The 17,101-nt window shown below is 41.2% G+C and overlaps 1 protein-coding gene across 4 annotated transcripts in view; it reads left to right on the top strand.

The window, feature by feature from the left end:
- Positions 1 to 17,101, top strand: part of MAP2K4 (mitogen-activated protein kinase kinase 4) — a 112,457-nt gene that overhangs the window by 3,959 nt on the left and 91,397 nt on the right. For 2 of the 4 annotated variants that reach the window (XM_067308152.1, XM_067308149.1), the window contains exon 2: positions 15,385 to 15,417. The exons of the other annotated variants lie outside the window; for them this stretch is intronic. In XM_067308152.1, coding sequence (XP_067164253.1) covers positions 15,385 to 15,417 — 33 coding nt within the window. The remainder of the gene's footprint in view (positions 1 to 15,384; positions 15,418 to 17,101) is intronic. 4 annotated transcript variants of the gene reach the window in all.

Raw genomic sequence — 17,101 nt, 5'->3', positions numbered from 1 at the left:
TTGCTGGGCATTTTCTGTTTTGATGCAGGCGCTGGCGGTTTTGTGATGGGTATTTGCTGCCAGAGAAGATAAGGGGGATAAAGAGTAGCCCAGGAAGTGGTAGTGCAGGGGAAAAGTCTTCATGGAAGACTTCATGGGCCCCTCATGTTGATGTCTGGAGCTGGGGCAGCAGACCCAGGACATCAGGGGGTCTCTGTACAGGTCATCACCCTGTTTTGTTTTATTTTTAATTAGATCTTCTATACTGTTTCTGTCTTTGTACACAGGCAAGAGCCCCTTCAAGTGGCGCTACTGAGATGAAGAGACACTTTGCTGTCCTCACACTAGGCTTATTGTACAGTGATGACCCTCAGGCCTTGCAGTCAAGCAGGGCATTGCTTCAGATCTTTTCATCCGCAACATTCTGCATGTCCCAGCTTTATTTTTGTGTGTCTTCTCCTGGCTAACTGTATTAGCCTTTCATGCCCATGCACCTGAGAGCTTCATTCCTTCCCAAAGGGTTCCCCTGGCCAGTCTAGTTGACAGTGGTGACAATGCACAGTTGATAGATCGAAAACAAAGAAGAGTTGGAACTTTAAGTGATGAAAATAGAGGCTATTTCAGCATCTTTGAAATTGTGATTTTCGTTTTTCGTGTACAAACTGAAGTCTGTCTGGATACCAGTGACTGTTGGTGTGAAGAATTGTTGTCTCTCTTAGTTGTGTGTAATGTTAAAAATACAGGAGCAGTCTTGCATGTTTTGTGTCCTAGATGTTCTGTGGAGAAAACTGAGATTCTGTGGGAACTAGGATATCCAACTTTGAAAGTGATTAAAAAAAAAAAAAATCCAAACTATAATTGGAGCAATTTTATATTTCTCTCACTGCCAAAATTAGTAGTAGTCTTTACTGCTGATGTTATGCAGAAAATTATCCTTTGAAGAATTACTGTATGAAATTTAGAAATTTTATTAATTCAAAGACAGAAGAAGAATTTTAGCTCTAAATGCAGCCTGCGGAATCGCTCATTATACCTCCAGAGCCAAGCAAAAGTTAGAAATGCTTATAACCAGCTATTACGGAATCAGATTCTATATTCAATATAAGTTGAAGGGTAACTGGGACTTTTTAAAATACTTGTTGCTTGGAATATGCTGGTTTCTTTCAAAATCAAAGCATATATATTGTATATGTCTTTTCAGGATGTGCAGGAATAGATCAGGCATGTTAGGTGGGCTGGGAATTCCCAATATATTCATTGGAAGTTGGGATTCTCAGACATCATCCTGTCTGTACACCCATCCAGGCCTTGTCCATCTCTACTCTCTTGCCCCTACTCCAGCCATAATCTTTTTGGTTTCAGTGAAAATCAGTGAAGTGTGGTATTTGGTTAGACAGACTTGTATGTGGATGTGAGGCAATGAACCTGGTGAGGAAGAGTAGCAGGGAAAGGGCAGAGAAGTATTTGTCTGAGTGCACTAAGTGGCTAATTTGAGTCCACTCTTGCCCTTGGCTGCCATTCAGAACATCATGTGAAGTAGTGGAGTTGGTAGATATGTTTCTGCATAAGTATTAGGAAGTTCTGCCTTGTACTTTTCTTTACCTGGCTGACAGGGAGCTTACAGGAGGCTTTTAGACAGGTTAAGTATCATTCACGTTTGACAGATGACAGACTTGATGAGCACTGAGGTAGACATCTTTGTCAGTCGTCGTGGTCTGATGGATTTGCTGCCTGTGCGTTACCTATACTGTGTCTTTAGGAGATTTAGGATGTTTTGGGGGTGATCACAGTTACTTTAGACAGTGCTGTAAAAAGCAGAGTATTACTGAAACCGGTTGTGGACATCACTGTGACCAGTACACTCCTTGGTACAGGAATTTACCAAGACACTATCACTCCTGCATCCTCCTTCTCTTTGTGCTGCTCCCTTTGTGAGTGCAGGGAATGGGCTGTTCTCCGCACTAACAGTGCTCCTGGAGGAGGTCCTCAGCGGGAGGAGGGAGACAACAGAGACACTGATGTCTCTATGCTGAGATGTTGCACCTGCAGGGATGCAGTGTGGGCACTGCTTCAGTTCCTGAAGTAGAAGCTGCACCAGTAATGAGTGGGCTTGCAAGTCTGAGAGCAGAGCAATTATTTATGCTAGCCCAAGAAAAGTGAGAGGAAGATGCCTTGAGAGCTGAGTGTCTGTAGGGTGCAGCAGGCAGATAAAAGGCCAAAAGGCTAGAGGATGGACTTTGGTCTGTGAGCTGAAAGGCATAATGTGTGGAGAAGGTAAGAAGGACGAGTCCCAGTAAACAGAAGTTTGCTTAGAGAAGCTCAGAGGACAGAATTTGAGGAACAAGAAGACAGACTGTCAGGATGCGGAGAGGTCATGAAGCAAATAGAGCAGTAAGTGAGCAGATTAGATATGAAGCAGTGTTTGAATAGCCAGGGAAAATGAAACATATAATTTAGTTAAGAAAAAAAGGAAGATAGAAAATAACATGATAAAAAGGAGAAGGGATCAAAGAGGAGAATTAATGCTTGTACTCAATAGGTAAAATACATGTTATCTTTAAATGCATATTAATCACCTGTTCTTATTCTAATGTAGGCAAAGTGAGTTATATCTTTAGCATGTGGGAACTGATTGAATAAAATCTGATGTTGACTGCAATTACTCTTGCTCACCGTGGAATTATAAAACCAGTATGTGTTAATGCGCCCAGCTGATGCAAACTGACATTTGTAGATTTGTTAGATTGATGTGTGTGTGTCATCTTGGATGTGTTTGCATTTATTATGGAAGATAATGATACTTGTGTGGTGAGCAAGTCTACATATTTCAGTCCATTTGTACCTGCCAGTTTATTCATGTGCAGTAGTTCTGCCAGGATATAGCTGACCAGATCTGCTCTATGTGTGTTTGTGTCTTGGTTTACACCTGTGCGTGCAGTATCATATTTATATGCAAGCACATGTTTTTGCACTTCAGCTTTACATTTTGGTTTACTTATAATCAACTGACATTCCTACACACCTGTTTTCCTAGCAAAGGGGAGGCCCCAAAGTACTAGTAAGTCTAATCAAATGCTAGGAGGTTTTTTTTTTCCAGTTATTTTATGCTGACTTGATTGAGTTGACAGGATTGAAAATCACACCGTTGCTTGTCAAAACAACGAACATCCTGTGAAAGAAAGATGAGTGTGTGTGGAAGCAACAGCAGAGATTGTATACTTCCCAAACTTGAGCTTGTTGTAAAGGGGCCACCAAAATTAAACTTATTTGTAGTCCCTGGTGTATAGAATGAAGCATTAATTATGGGATATGACTGCTTTAAATGAAAGTCTTGTGTAACCATATCAAGCTCCCAGTGCTTCAAACAAATATAAACATCTTGCTTATATCTTCTAGTTGGGACATCATCGCTGCTTTTGAAGTCCAGCATCTTCTCTTGGACTTAGGTTTGATAAAACTTTATGTGAGTTGGAAGAAAAATGGAGGCCTACCCTCCAGTGGGGAGAGTAGCTGCTGTAACCTGTGGAGGGTAGGAAAAAAAAAAAATACACGAGAGAAAGAAAAACTGCTCGGCGTGTTTGCGTACTGCTCTGTCCAGCAGTGCAGGAACCAGCAGCAGATGTCCATCTGAGTTTCACTGAAGTGATGTTTATAAAGAAGGTACCAAAAAATCTCTGAATGAGTGTTATGCTTCTGGCATCCTCTCTAAGTTCCCAGATCTCACATACCTTATTTAAAATGCACTACACTATTCACTAAAGATAAATGCCTCCTTAGATATGTGTATTTTTGTTGCACTTCCACCAGCATACTGAGACTACAGCATCCTTTTCAGGGAGGTGGTGGTTATGTGCTGCAGCAAATTACGAAGAAAACTAAGCTGAATTTGTCAGTTGAACCTTTTTGTCGTGGTTCTGGGATTGTCACCTAGACTCTTTGGGTGTGGGTTCCTCCCTGGATATTATGGTCAGGAAGGATTATTATAATCATCCAGTCTGGCTTCCTAATTAGGAAAAATGAACAAATGTTTCAGTAATTCCTGTGTTGAGCCTGATCATTTGTGACTGGGTTATAGCATCTCTTTTACAAAGAGAAACCCAATTCTTGTAAAGATGCCAACGTGGGAGAATCTTCTGCTTCCTTAAGTAAGGTGTTCCAGTAGTTACTGCATTTTTAAGTTGATTTCTGTTTCATTTGGGGCAATTTCTGCTTTCTGTTATTAGCTCTGGCTATATCGTTGCTAGCCAGGTAGCCCTCCTTCAGAAATCTTCCTGTGCAGTTACTTATTACATTAGTCTGTTTGCCTGGCAACTATATTTTCAGTAAGGCAAATCCTACACCGTATTATACTAGTCTGTTGTTGTTCCCCGCAGAGGGCCTCTATTTGTCTTCTGGATCCTCAGATTTCTTTTTAATGTTGCAGGCTTGTCTGGTTGCAGAAGAAACTTGTGAACAGTGGGTAACTGACAGTTCAATGCCTGCTGAGCCCTGAAAACTCTCTTCCTTTTAAAGAGGTGTGTTGCTGAACCTGGTTTAATTAATGTGTGGTAGTTAACTCATGGTAAATCCCTAGTGAGAGACACTTTGCCTCTGTTTCTTCAGTTCAACTCGTAGTTAAGCTTGAATACTGTGTCTGTTCTAGGCTTTGACAGTGGAATAGCTAATGAGTGTTAGTTATCCATCCATCCATACATGCCACTCTTCAGTGATGTTGGCACCTCTGTTTGCAGAGTGCTGGAAAAAAATTGCTGTGAGTCTCACCCCCTTTGGTAGGCAACTGACTCAGATGTTTAGGGTGATTCTTCAAAGGTCAAAATGATTAATTATAAAAATCTATAAGAAAAAATGTGCTCTAACTTAATTTGAAGGTGCCTAGGGGTTAAGTAGTTGCCCACAAAGCATGAAGTTGCAGGGAGGGTGCACTTGATTACATTCTTCTGGTACAGGGTTGCAGGAAGGATTTATGCAGCCTTGAAACCCTCTTTGGTTTTTCTCAGTGTTCTTCTGGAGGTATGAACAAGACAAAGTCATTTTTGCTATGACTCTGGCATGCTTGATAGCCCCTGCCCCACCTTTTTATACCGTTGGAAAAGTTGGCCTGTTATTAATCTCATACTGATTTTCTTTTTGCTAGGTGAACTTGTTTTATAAACTGTATATAAGAAGCTTGGAAAACTAACACTGCAGGTGGCATGACATGTGGCAGCCTCTGTAAGGGGTATGTCTTAGGAGAAGCACAAGATTCCCGTGTTATGAGCTTCATATTGACTGCAAGTGTTCATAAGGTTATACCTTTAATATAGACAGCCTTGTGTGAGTGGGCTCCTGATTATTTCAGCCTTGCCTGTCTCTCAGCCTCAGCCCTGGAGGTTGTGACGATCTCAGTTCACTTCAGGTTTGTCTTCATTGGATTTAAACAGAAAGAGACTCTAGCCTGCACGTATTTAGCATAATGGCCTGCTTATATAGAAAAAACAACGCAGGTTACATGGTCACTTTAATCTCATCAAGTCTGTCCTGCCCCTGAATGAGTTGACTCATTTGCTCCCTGACTCCCTTCAACCACCAGCCAGGCTCCCCAGTCTGCTCGTTTCTCTCTGCCTTCCCTGCTACCCCTCCAGGCAGGGCAGTGAGCTGGATCAGGAAACTGTTCTAGCTGAAAGTGAAGCTGATGAAAATAAGTTAGTTGGTAGCTGGCTAATCTCCTTGCTGCAGCTTGCTGCACAAATGCTAGCGCCAGCACAAGGAAGACACCAGAGAAAATGGTCAGGGCTGGGAGTGGGACAATGCCACTCCTGTTGGTGATATACCAGTGCAGATGAATCATCCATGCCTGGTGCTGTCTGATACAACTAAACTGATCCAATAGGTAGTTGCTGTGGGAAGGGTCTTTGTCCTGCCCATGGTTTGCGTGTTTCTGCCCTTATTCGGGCCATGTTGGTCATCCAAGTAACTAACCTTCCCCTCAAAAGTGGCAGAGCTTCCCAAACTGCTCTGCTGCAGGCTCTGATGAGCTCCAGCACTGGTAAGAGGAAGCAGGCATGGATGTGCTGCTGGAGGTGGCACAGAGGAGGAGAACCACTTTTTCAGAGGTAGCCAGCTAGCTTTAGATTGGCTTGGCTGCCTCGGTTGTCAAACCATACCTGTACACAAAAACACTGGGCATATGCTTATCCTAAATCCTGTTCCTACTAAACTAATCTAAGCCAAAGTCAGTTGTTCATGTCTGGCAGCAGACTCCCGCAGGAGCTTGCGTTGGGTGTTGATGCTACGTCAACTTCTGAGGCCAGACAGACCTCACAACTTCCTTTGCTAAGAGGACAGAGGTGTGATGGGGTGTCTGCAAGACAGGCTGATGCTTCTGCCTTGCCAATGAGCCACCCTCTGCTGCCCAGCTGCCCCACTGCCGAAATAATTCATGTGGCCTCCCCAGCTGTTTTCTTTCTCCAGTGCATCTTTGGAGTGGATAGTATGGGTGGTGGGCTCAATTAGTTGCTCTGGTGGCTATTTTTCCTTGGCTTTTTGTTTTGCCCTTTTTTTTTTTTTTTTTTTTGAGGGAACAAACAAGTTGCCACAGTTGAACTGTATTGGCAATCTACAAACAGCTAGAAGTTAAGAAATCGGCACTCTGGGTTACGATAACCTTATGAATTAGAAGAGGGCAATACTGGACCTAAATAACTTCCTGCCTGCCTTTAATCCCAAACTTTTTACCTCTCAGTTACTATGCCTGATTAGATTCTTTCTTCCCCCCCAAGAAACTTCTTGAAGGTGGAATAAAGGGCAGAGTGGAGGGAGGTTGGCAGCAAGGTGAGATTTGAATTAATTCATATGTTTTAATATTGTAAACTTTGTGTGCCCAGAGCACAGGAGGGATCCATTTTAACCCCAAGTAGATGTAAGACAGATAAACTTGGTCAGCCAACTACATATGGAGGTGCTAGTAAAGGGGGGAAAATTGAAAACCTGCTCAGCTTCAGTATTTGTTCAAGCAGCAAAGCTTCATGTCACCCTGAGCATCTGAATTCTGGAAACAGCGTTCTGAACAGGCTGCATACCTGACTTAAATTTTAAACTTTTCACTTTGCTTTATTTTAAGTTAGCTTAAGCTGTATCTTGTTGGCACCCTGAAAGTTATGAGGCTTCCCTTCATTTGAGCCCTCTTATGGTGTTGGGGGGAGACTTTAGACTTGAAAGATTTCTGTAGTATGCTTTTGTTGGTAGAGTTGTGACCTCTACTTAGGCGATTTTGTTGCTTCAATGTAAGTTCTTTTGTTAGTGTAGCTGCAATATGTTTATGCCTCCCTGTGGTTAAGTTGAAAGGTAAAAGTATGACTTTTGTCAGATGTCCTAGAATTAGTTAAGTTTCTGTGCACAGTTTGTGAATTTTTGAAAAAAGACCAGACATCAGTAAGTAAAGGTCCTTGTAAGACTCTCTGTGCAGCCCATACAGCCCATTGAATGTCTGCTCCATGCTTGCATAGACCCTACACAAGACATGCATGTCGTTGGCCTGGATATGTCAGGACAGACATGTGATGCTGCAGAGCATCTTCCAAAATGTGCGACCATGACTTTCGCAACTTTGGCCCTCCGTGGAGGGAACTCTGCTATTATTGTTTGTGAGGAAATACAACATGATGTTGCCAAGCATCTACTCCCTGTCTGCTGCCCAGTTCTGCTTTGAAAGGAGCTAAATTGCAGTTCACATGAACGTGGGCAATAACTTTGTGCTTAGCAGGGTAAGACACATTAACTTTTCTATGAGCATCAAGGGAGACAAAGAGTATGTATAGCGCACAAATTACATATTTATTAGCTGCTAAATTGATTTCCTGTTCTCCAAATCAAAGCCTTTGCATTTGCCCTTTACTGAAGGCAGTGTGAGCCCTTCTGAAGGCACACATCTTGCACTGATCATAGAGTGAACAAAGAATCCAAGCACCAAGAATTAGTCTGTTTTGAATAATTCATCCAGTATTCTTTCTGAGGTATTTTCTGAGATGCCCTTTGGCATAAAGAGGACAGCTGTTGGGAGCAGATATAGCTAAACTGAAAAGGAGTCGGCCCTTTTTATCAGTTTGTGTTCAGGCTTTTCCTGTGGACCAAGAGGGTTTTATGGTTTGCTTTGGACCTGATTCTCTGGAAAAGGTTCTCTGAATTGAACTAACCATCACTTTGCTTTTGGACCAGAGAGCAAAGTGTACTTTGAAGAGGTTTGTGGACAGAGATAAAACAGTTTCCTTTAAAAACACATGGCTATGTTTCTTTGACCTGGGAGGGGTTATGGATTAAGATAAAAGCATCACGTTTGGAAATCCCTTCTGGGGAATGATGGAACCATGTCTGAGTTTTCCTGTAATGACCAGTTCCCCTACTGAATCAGTGTCAGTGTCAGTGCAGGACCTGGTCTCATGCCAAACAGTTGGAAACCTTTCCCTACCTTTGATGTCCTCTCCTGTCCTCCCTTTCCCCTCAGAAATGTGGCTGGGTGGAGAATAGGAAGGAGTTCTTTGAGGGAAGATTGTGTAGGGGGATGACCTGAACTGCTTCATAGAGCTGATCAAGGCTGGAAGCCCAGAGCCATGCATGAGGTGGCCTTTATACTTTTGGACAACCTGATGTAGCTGTAGAGACTATATGGACCCCAAACGTTTTTACTGCTGAAAAGGTGTTACTTCCCAGAAAAAATTTGATGAGTAATTAAATGTAGTCATGCCATTTAGAATTAAATATGCTGCTTCAGGATATGGGAGTTTTGTTCTTTCTTCAAAGTACTTTTTTTTCCTCAGGGTAATAGGAACAGTCATCCTGTGTAAACTGGGGTATTTGGAAGTCTAATTTAAAGCTGGTTTCCTTGCTGATACAAAGAAGAGCAGAGGGCAACTCTCACCTTTCTGAGAACTACTGTTCTAATGTAGCCCAACTGTTACAGCTAGAAAATATGACTGTATGGTACAAGAAGTGTGTATACAAGTTTATGCAAGGGAATTATGAGAGAGCTCTGACTTCTGTTGAAAGAAGAGGTGGTCAGATCTAAAGGGTTGGAGACCCTAAAGCAGCAACTTGGCAACTGAATTCTTACTGCACTCGGGACGCACATGTTGTTAAATATGAGAACAAGCTTGCCAATGTTGTCCTGGAAATGCAAAATGTATTTTAAAATATGTTTCTAATTCACTTATTTCTTTCTGAGATGAATTGGAGTTACATCCTGGAGCTCTTTATTTGCCTAGCTGGTTATACCAGAGTCATGGCCAAATAAGCTTCACACACGTTAAGCTTTGCCAATCCTAGATATCCTCAGGGGTGAGAACAAGAATTTACTCTCTGGCCTGTTCACATGGCTCATCTCTGCTGATCCTGCTGACAAGGATTGCAGCTGAGAGAATGGGAGAAGGAACATCTCAGTAAGTGTGGATATGGTGAAAGTTGAGCTAAGCGTGGCTGGAGCTGGTGTCTCTGGCCCACATGGTGTGCCTGTCCATACACTCACGCAGGAGGACTCAACTGGTTTCGCTGTCCATACTAGCAGGGACATGATTTGGGATCATTTATGCTTTAAACTGGAAATTCCGTTTGATTTGTTAGTGCTGCTGCTTTGTTCCTTCCCTACAAAAATAAACTGTAAATGATGAATGTGTGAACACAGAGTATATTTTAGTTAAGACATGGGCTGCCTCTGGGGCTCAGTCAATGTCATTTGCTTTGATATAGGCAGGTCTTAGTAAGAACTGACTTGAATGTGACCGCGTAACATAACATGCAGCAGGGAACCATCTTCATCACTGAGTTACTGAAACTCAGCTGTACACTGTGTCCATTGAGGGCACTGTATTACCCTCATAACACCTGGGATAGATTCCAGGAGCTGCTTGTCCACATTGTCTATTTTCATTTAGTAAATAGAAGCTTTCTGAGAAGGTTTGTGTTGGGTCTCCCTCTGAAATCTGATTAATACTCTGAGATCTTTGACAGTGAAGTGTTCATATCCTCCAAGTAATCGTCTGCTGGAGTGGCATTAGTGTTTGAGACCCAAAGCAAACAAAATGAATGCACTGTGGCAACATTCTTCAACTATTTGATTGCCCATGCTGTGGAGCAATGCACCAATTTGCAGATGCAATAATGCTGGGATCAAAACCTTGCTATCTCTTAGGACATCATACTCAAGAGATTTGGGTTTAGCAACCAGTATTGGTTGCTCCATGGTAGCTGAGCTGCTAAAGGTGAGGGTTGAGTCATCCTCTTACCAACTGGCAAGAGCTGCTGCTGCTTACTGCCCAGTAGGAACACTGAGTCATGTTCCACAAGAACAAGCAACTGGTCAGTAAATGTTCAGTCCAGAGAGGTCCACAGGATGATTAAATGTCTCTGTTCACCGTGGCTTACAGCATTCTTTGTATTCCCAGCATTCTCGCAGCAGTACTTTATTCCGAATTTCTACCCATAGTTAAAGTCTAAAACTTGCAACCGTGATGTGCCAGAGGAAAAGTCTCTCCCCAGTAGTCTGGATCTTGCAGAAATGGGAATTGTGAACAGAACTTGCAAGTGATCCTATGAAGTAAACTTTGCCAGAATGTCAGAGAAATAAAGAAACCATTATGCTCTGGGTGAAAAGTTCTCCTGGTCCCAAATCTGGCAGTTGTTTTAACTGTCTATGAGTTTGACATGCTGATCCATGTTAGGATTCAAAGGAAGCAAAAGATCCTTGGAAATCTCTAAAAAAAATCATGCAATGGAAATGCAGGAAGAGACTTCCTCCCCCTTCCTATCACCCCGGCCCAGCCTGCCAGGATCAGCAGAAGCCCAGAAATGTGGAGCTAATACAATAATCCCTTCAGTTGCCCCTTAGAGATGCTAACAAGCTGGATACCCAAGAACTCCTACCACAAATTTAATATTTTGTCTCCAGTAATTCCCCCTTTCTGTCATATAATATCATATATTCTTTCTGTAAGCTTATCAAGCTCCCCTTTAACACAATTTAGACCCCCTGCTCCACTCTGGTTTCCAGCAGACTATTCCAGAATTTCAGTCATTAGTTAGAAATGTTCTTTCAATTTCCAGTCCGTGTTGATTTCATGACAAATTTACAACTGTTGATGATCTGTTGTTGTTGTTCTTCAACATACATGCCACTACTCTCTCATTAACCCCTCTTATTTGGTTATGTTACAGGGTGTTACAATATTCCCATTTTGGCATGCCTTTGGCTAGGCTAAAGGAACCAGCTTCTGTTACCCTTTTCAGGAAACAGACACACTGTTCCTGTTGATATGAGGTTATTTGCAGTTACTTTGGAATTCACTTTGTCTCTTAGTTTGCCTGTTGACTTAAATGTGGCAGAAAATAGAGGCAGGAGACCCAGGCTGAACTTAGAAGGTGGCAGCATAAATCTTTATACCAATACCTCCAACTTCTCTATTTCTCTTTGGTGCTTCCCAGGCCAGCAGCAGTAGCCTCAGTACATGAACTAGATCTGAACCATGCTGTGCAGAGTTTGGATCAGATATGAGCAGAGATGTGTTAATGTTGTGGATTCAAGGAGGGCCTTAAATGGCTTCCACCTTTCTCGGCAAGCAATCAGGCATCCTGTTATAGTCAAGAAAATTTGGGGTCTTAAACTGAGGCATCATTTTGGGTTGAAACTTAACAGAAGACTATGAGCAGCGTCGGTTCTGGCTGTAGGCCTGAAGACCGCCCAAAGAGTGTTATGAAGGTTGAGAACACTTCTATCTGTGGTGCTCTGACACCTTGCAGGACCTGCCCCTTTGAAAGCTGTGCAGATTCATTGTTACTTTTGCATGGGAGAGCCAGATTTTGTATGTGGAGCTGATGAAACAGTCTCTCTTCTAAGGAGCTCAGAGTTAACTCAGAAGGAGTTAATGGGGACCTGAACGAGGGAAAAAGATAGCTGGACGGTTGGGGCTACAGGCTGATGTTTTTGCAATAGTCATCTTCTGTTACCCAATTTGAGACCGTGGGGATTAGTCATGCAGACTCCTAGACTCGTTTTCCTAACTAAAGACCAGCCTGCGCTCTGCACAGTGATAGAATTTTTTTTCCAAGGAGCTTCAGAATCCAATGGACTTCTGGAATTTTGGGGAGAATCTGTGCTGCTTATTTCTTTAAGAGAAAAGCTTTGTGCTTGTTCCCAGTTCTGGGACTTTGAAAGAATGAAGAATCTTGTATAACCACAGAAGGAATCATGTCTGGCTTTATGGCTTATAATAATACTATCAAAACAGAAAGTAAGAAGTTGATCAGAAAGAAAAATATCAGTAAATAAAAACAGAATTCTTGTTCACCAAAAATCTTAATTAATTGAAAGTATCTGTTTGGAGTAGAAAAGCTGTTTATAAGAACCATGATGCAACTGACCAACTCTAATGTGCACACTTGTCCCCAAACCTGAAACTAGGAAAAAAACATTCTCTGGATAAAGCAGAGGTTATAGATGCAGAGCTGAGCCAAATGAATGGGAAGAAATTCTAAGGCAAAACAGAGGAGTGTGAACTTCTAAGCTAGTCAGAAAGTTGTTTTTATGGGGAAAAAGGAACTTTGCAGAAAAAATAGAAATTCTTCCTTTCTTTTAAATTTTCATGTTTTTCAGCTAGTCAGGTGGTTAGCTGATGTATTTTTGATCTTCACTGATGAATTTATATCATTATTATTACCAAAATTTCTTTTCAGAACCTTAAAACTGACATTAGTAGACTTCTGTGGGTAATTTTACTTGCTGATCTTGTTTGCTTCTTGTCTTCTGAACATAATTCAAGCATGTTCTGGAGGCTTTTTTGTTGTTTTTCCATTTTTATATTCTACTGTAGAGGGAAAAACAAATTAAAAACATAGTCTTATTCAGAAGATTCTGCAAGTTGGAGCTGTTCATGGGAGGGGACACCAAATCTTGTAAGACTCTTGATGAAGTCCAGAGTTGGCAATATTGTGTCCATAGGAAATGTACAGCACAGTTAGCTGGTAACTGTAGCGTTACATGGAACCGCGCTACACCATCAGTGCTACTGATGTGAGAGAAAGCAGCACTGTATTTTTCATTTTTCTTTTTTGACTCCATAATGTTGGGATTGGGATGTATGGCTGTTGTGTGCTTTTCACTTGTTACTCAAACTGAGTCAAAAACTTGCTGTATTTTTATGTATCCAAGGATACATATTCCATGGTGTGGACTAAAATGTGCCACATATGTGGTACATATTGTAGTTTTCTGCAAGCTGAAATAGTAGCTAAACTAAAGTCTTTAGGCTTGACAAAGAGCACCCAGAATTTTCTGTTAGGTGGCTGATATTTCTTATTCTGGTGTATGGTGATGTGCCAGTGCTCTCTTTCTGCTACGTGCCTGGGCATGTAAACATGTGCAGTGCTATCAATATGCACATCTTCAGTGAGCCAAATGCTTCCCAGAAACCTGCCTCCATACGCTATTGAGCAGCTCTTGGGAAGAAAGCAAGCTCCTGTGAGCTCCTCTCTGTCTCGAGTGCCTTTAACGCCTTCCTTGTCGTATGATAAGGGGAGACTGTGGAGACACCAGACAAGGTGGTGTCTGAAGAGAGGAACTTGTTACTTCCCAGCTAGTCCTCTGACCCTTCAGCTGCTCCCAAATGGGTCCCAGGTGGGGTCGATTGTCCTAGCAGGCCACATTGGTTGGCTGGGGTATTATTTTAATGACCTGTGAATTACAGAAAATCTACTTAGATGGTTCCTTCTGGCCTGAATTTCCATGAAACACCAACTTCTAATTTTTTGTTGTTGTTGAAACTTTTGATCTGTCTTGTGTGGTCCCTTGCAAACATATGCATAAACTTCCTGCACAGTGGATACTCTAACCTAGTTCACTATAGAAACATCCCTTAGTTAACAGAAATTAATATTTTGAGAAGACAGGCATGGAGACTGTGTTATAGGTATTAAAAATAAAAACAAACCCAATATGTATTAACAATATGGAAGGTAATAAAAAAAAGTCTAATTTCCGTCTTTTACCATAGCTGAGGTAAGCGAAACATTCAGTGTTCGTTTATTAAGATAGGTGTGATTTGAAGTATGGCTCCCATCCTATATGGCCGTAATGTGTTGCGTGGACGTAAGGTGGCTGACTCCTGTAAAATTGGTTCTAGGATGGCAAAACTGGTTATGATATTGTAAACACCCCAGTAAAAGTCGGAGGGAATATCTGTCTCCATCCACTAGGTCAGCCAGTGCTGGTGTGGGCCAGGGCTGATCTAGTGATGGCACTCAGCTCTTCTGCAGGCAGGGCGCATCTTGTGCATCCTTTGGGCAGCTGCTGTGCTTGGCAGAAACTACCTTTTGCAGGCTTCACATCAGGTGCGCAGCACTTTGTTGCAGGAAGCAGAAGGCCCCTGCACTACTTATCCCTGGTGTGATGTCAAAATGAGCAAATGCTATGAGCCGTGAGCAAAGTTTGGATTCTTCCATCCTTTAAGTTGTCAGTCTAAAAGGCAGAATGATCGGAAATAGTAGCCTGCAATGTACAGTGTGCTACAGTCCTGAATTCCTCGTGCGTACACTTTAGTGCCTGCACCACCTTCTCCTGCTACATCGCATGTGGCTTGTACAAGTGTTGCTGGGTCATCTACATTGCTCAGTGAGATGGAGTTGGAGTTTTGCCATGGCTCCTATTTGTACCCCCAAATAACTGCACCTGTAGCTAGGACTTAAACATAGTTACTGCTATTGCGAATCTTAGCATGTTGCCATGAGACATGAGGAGAGAGATGACAACTGTCTACGTAAAGAAATCTTTGGTGAGAGAAGAGAGAAGGGTTCAATCAGGAATGCTGGGAATGCCAGCTGTTCAGGTCACTTTTGTATGGTTGAAACCAGAGGTAGCGGCATCCATCCTGGGATATTAAAATGTATTATAATATGTTCCTTCTCAAACACCGCTTATTTTGAGCAGATCTAATGAAAACCTTTGACTTTTGGGGGACAAAACAACCTCTTTAGTCTTCAGGAATGTTACCTGTTACCACAGAATTCTCATAATCAAACTGTTATATTCAAGTAATTTTTTATACCAATTGGCAAGAAATCCCAGAATAATTACTCTTCCGGTTTTATTAACAACTTAACATTCCTCAAAGTAAATTGATTTCCTCTTTACTTGATGTGTACAAGCACTGGTTGCCTTCCTGGTACATTGAACAGTGCAGTTGCTTGAGACTGTGTTATGAATGAGGGATCCTGAAATGATGGGATTGTTCTATATTCAGCACAGGCTAAAATTTTATCTAATAAATTAGTTTTATTTATGACTTTAGAGTTAATTAATGAATATTGAAACGTAAAACATGATTCTTAATAGTTGTGCAATTCTTTGACTTTCAGTGAATGAACAAGAACTTGTCTCTTTTGCTTTAGGCTTTCAGATAAACTTCTGTGAAAAGGCACAAAGTAAGCTACATATTTTTATAGTATTATCCTGCTTTTTATATCAGTCTTGGTACTGGGAATGTGTCCACTTTTTGTTCCAACTAACCAACTGTGGCAGTCCTACTCTTAAGAGAGCTTCCATTTTTCACAGTGCTGATAAAGTAAAAGCTAAATTAAGAGGTTTAAAAGGTCACTAATTGTAAAAGTGGCCTTTTGCCTTCTGTTTTACCTGTAACAAATGAACAATGCTCTGGAAATACACAGGTAAACTAAACATATATCAGGCATAGGGTACACTGGAAATTTGCTCCCTGCCAAATCGCTAGGAAACGTGAGCTAGGTGAGATTTGGCAGTTTGATTTGCAGTTGTTAAACCTTCTGCTGTATGAACACCTGACTTTGTATGTACTTTTCCATTTAAGAAAATGGAAGTGAGGAGTATAGTATGCTTATATATCCTAAAATTACCTAAAATTTCCTTCTTAAGAGCTGGCAGCATTGCTGATGGATTCTATCATGAGTTGTTTCTGTCCGTGCTCCTCTTTGAGAGGTGAGAACAGTATAGAGAGTTTTCAAAACAGTAAAAAGTTGGCTGGCTATTTCAGCTAAGGCTAATGTTGCAGAAATTAACACTAAAATCTGCAGAACACTAAATATTGCACAACAATTTGTGATGACTAATGGAAGCTCTTTAGAATTATTTTTTTCATTTTCTTTCATTGGCTTCTCATGCTATCTGTTGCTCTGTCCTTCAGTCAAAGTACCCTTTGCAATAAGGCGATAGCTTTATTAGAAGACAAAGTAAAGTTTGGACAGCAATTCTTCTCTCTGCTTGGATTTTTTTGCTGAATTATAGAAAATTTTTGACTCTGCATTTCTTTCAACTTGCATCTAGATTTTTTTTTTATTTGCACTTAATATGCATATTTGTTATGGCAATTGTAATATCTAGGGAGATAACTGTTACTGTTTTTTTTCATAGTTGGTGTTCTTGGGTTTTATCCCAGTACAGTTAACATGACCAATGTTCAGACACATTTCTTCTGAGGTGCTTGCACACAGAAAATCTTTTGTTGTCCATAGCTATTCACAGACCAATACTTGTCTATTTTGGAAGAGCTGAAAAGAACGTATGCTTCAGGGTTGCAATGCAGAGTGATTCCTGTGTCTCATAATTTTTCCTTAAGACAAGATTGGAATATACATATTTATCCTCTAATAATTTTCTATTAATATGATATATACATGTTTAGGAAACTTGATGTCTGAAGCAATGATTTCAAATCTGTTTTACAAGCTAGACCTGTACAACAGAGTTGAGTTAGGCTTCTAGACCTTTCTAGTAAATTCCTAAGATGGAAGATCCTGAAATGTGAAAAGTGATGGAAGAAAATCAACCAACCAGAAGTAACAGTTGTCTGCTGAAGTTTATTTGATGGAGATGTGTTAATGGCTCTGCAGGTGAAATTATGTGTTAGAGATGGAATTTGCTGCTGGGAGCAGCTGGCATGCCATTTTTTATATAAATCTTGGCAAATTAAAAAGATGATTAATGTTTTTTTAGGACACCATCTTGCTTTTGTGTCAGTCTTTTTACAAATTCCCAGTTGTCCTGTATGTTAAAAACACTGTAAATGCTTCTACAGGGTTTTAGTTCTTTCCCTAGTAGTGTCTGTCACCTGAAGCTGGGATCTTATGTCAGGCA

Source organism: Apteryx mantelli, chromosome 19, assembly GCF_036417845.1.
Source record: "Apteryx mantelli isolate bAptMan1 chromosome 19, bAptMan1.hap1, whole genome shotgun sequence".
Lineage (NCBI taxonomy): Eukaryota > Metazoa > Chordata > Aves > Apterygiformes > Apterygidae > Apteryx > Apteryx mantelli.
Note: the sequence above shows the minus strand (reverse complement) of the source record. Positions and strands in the feature narration are given on the sequence as shown.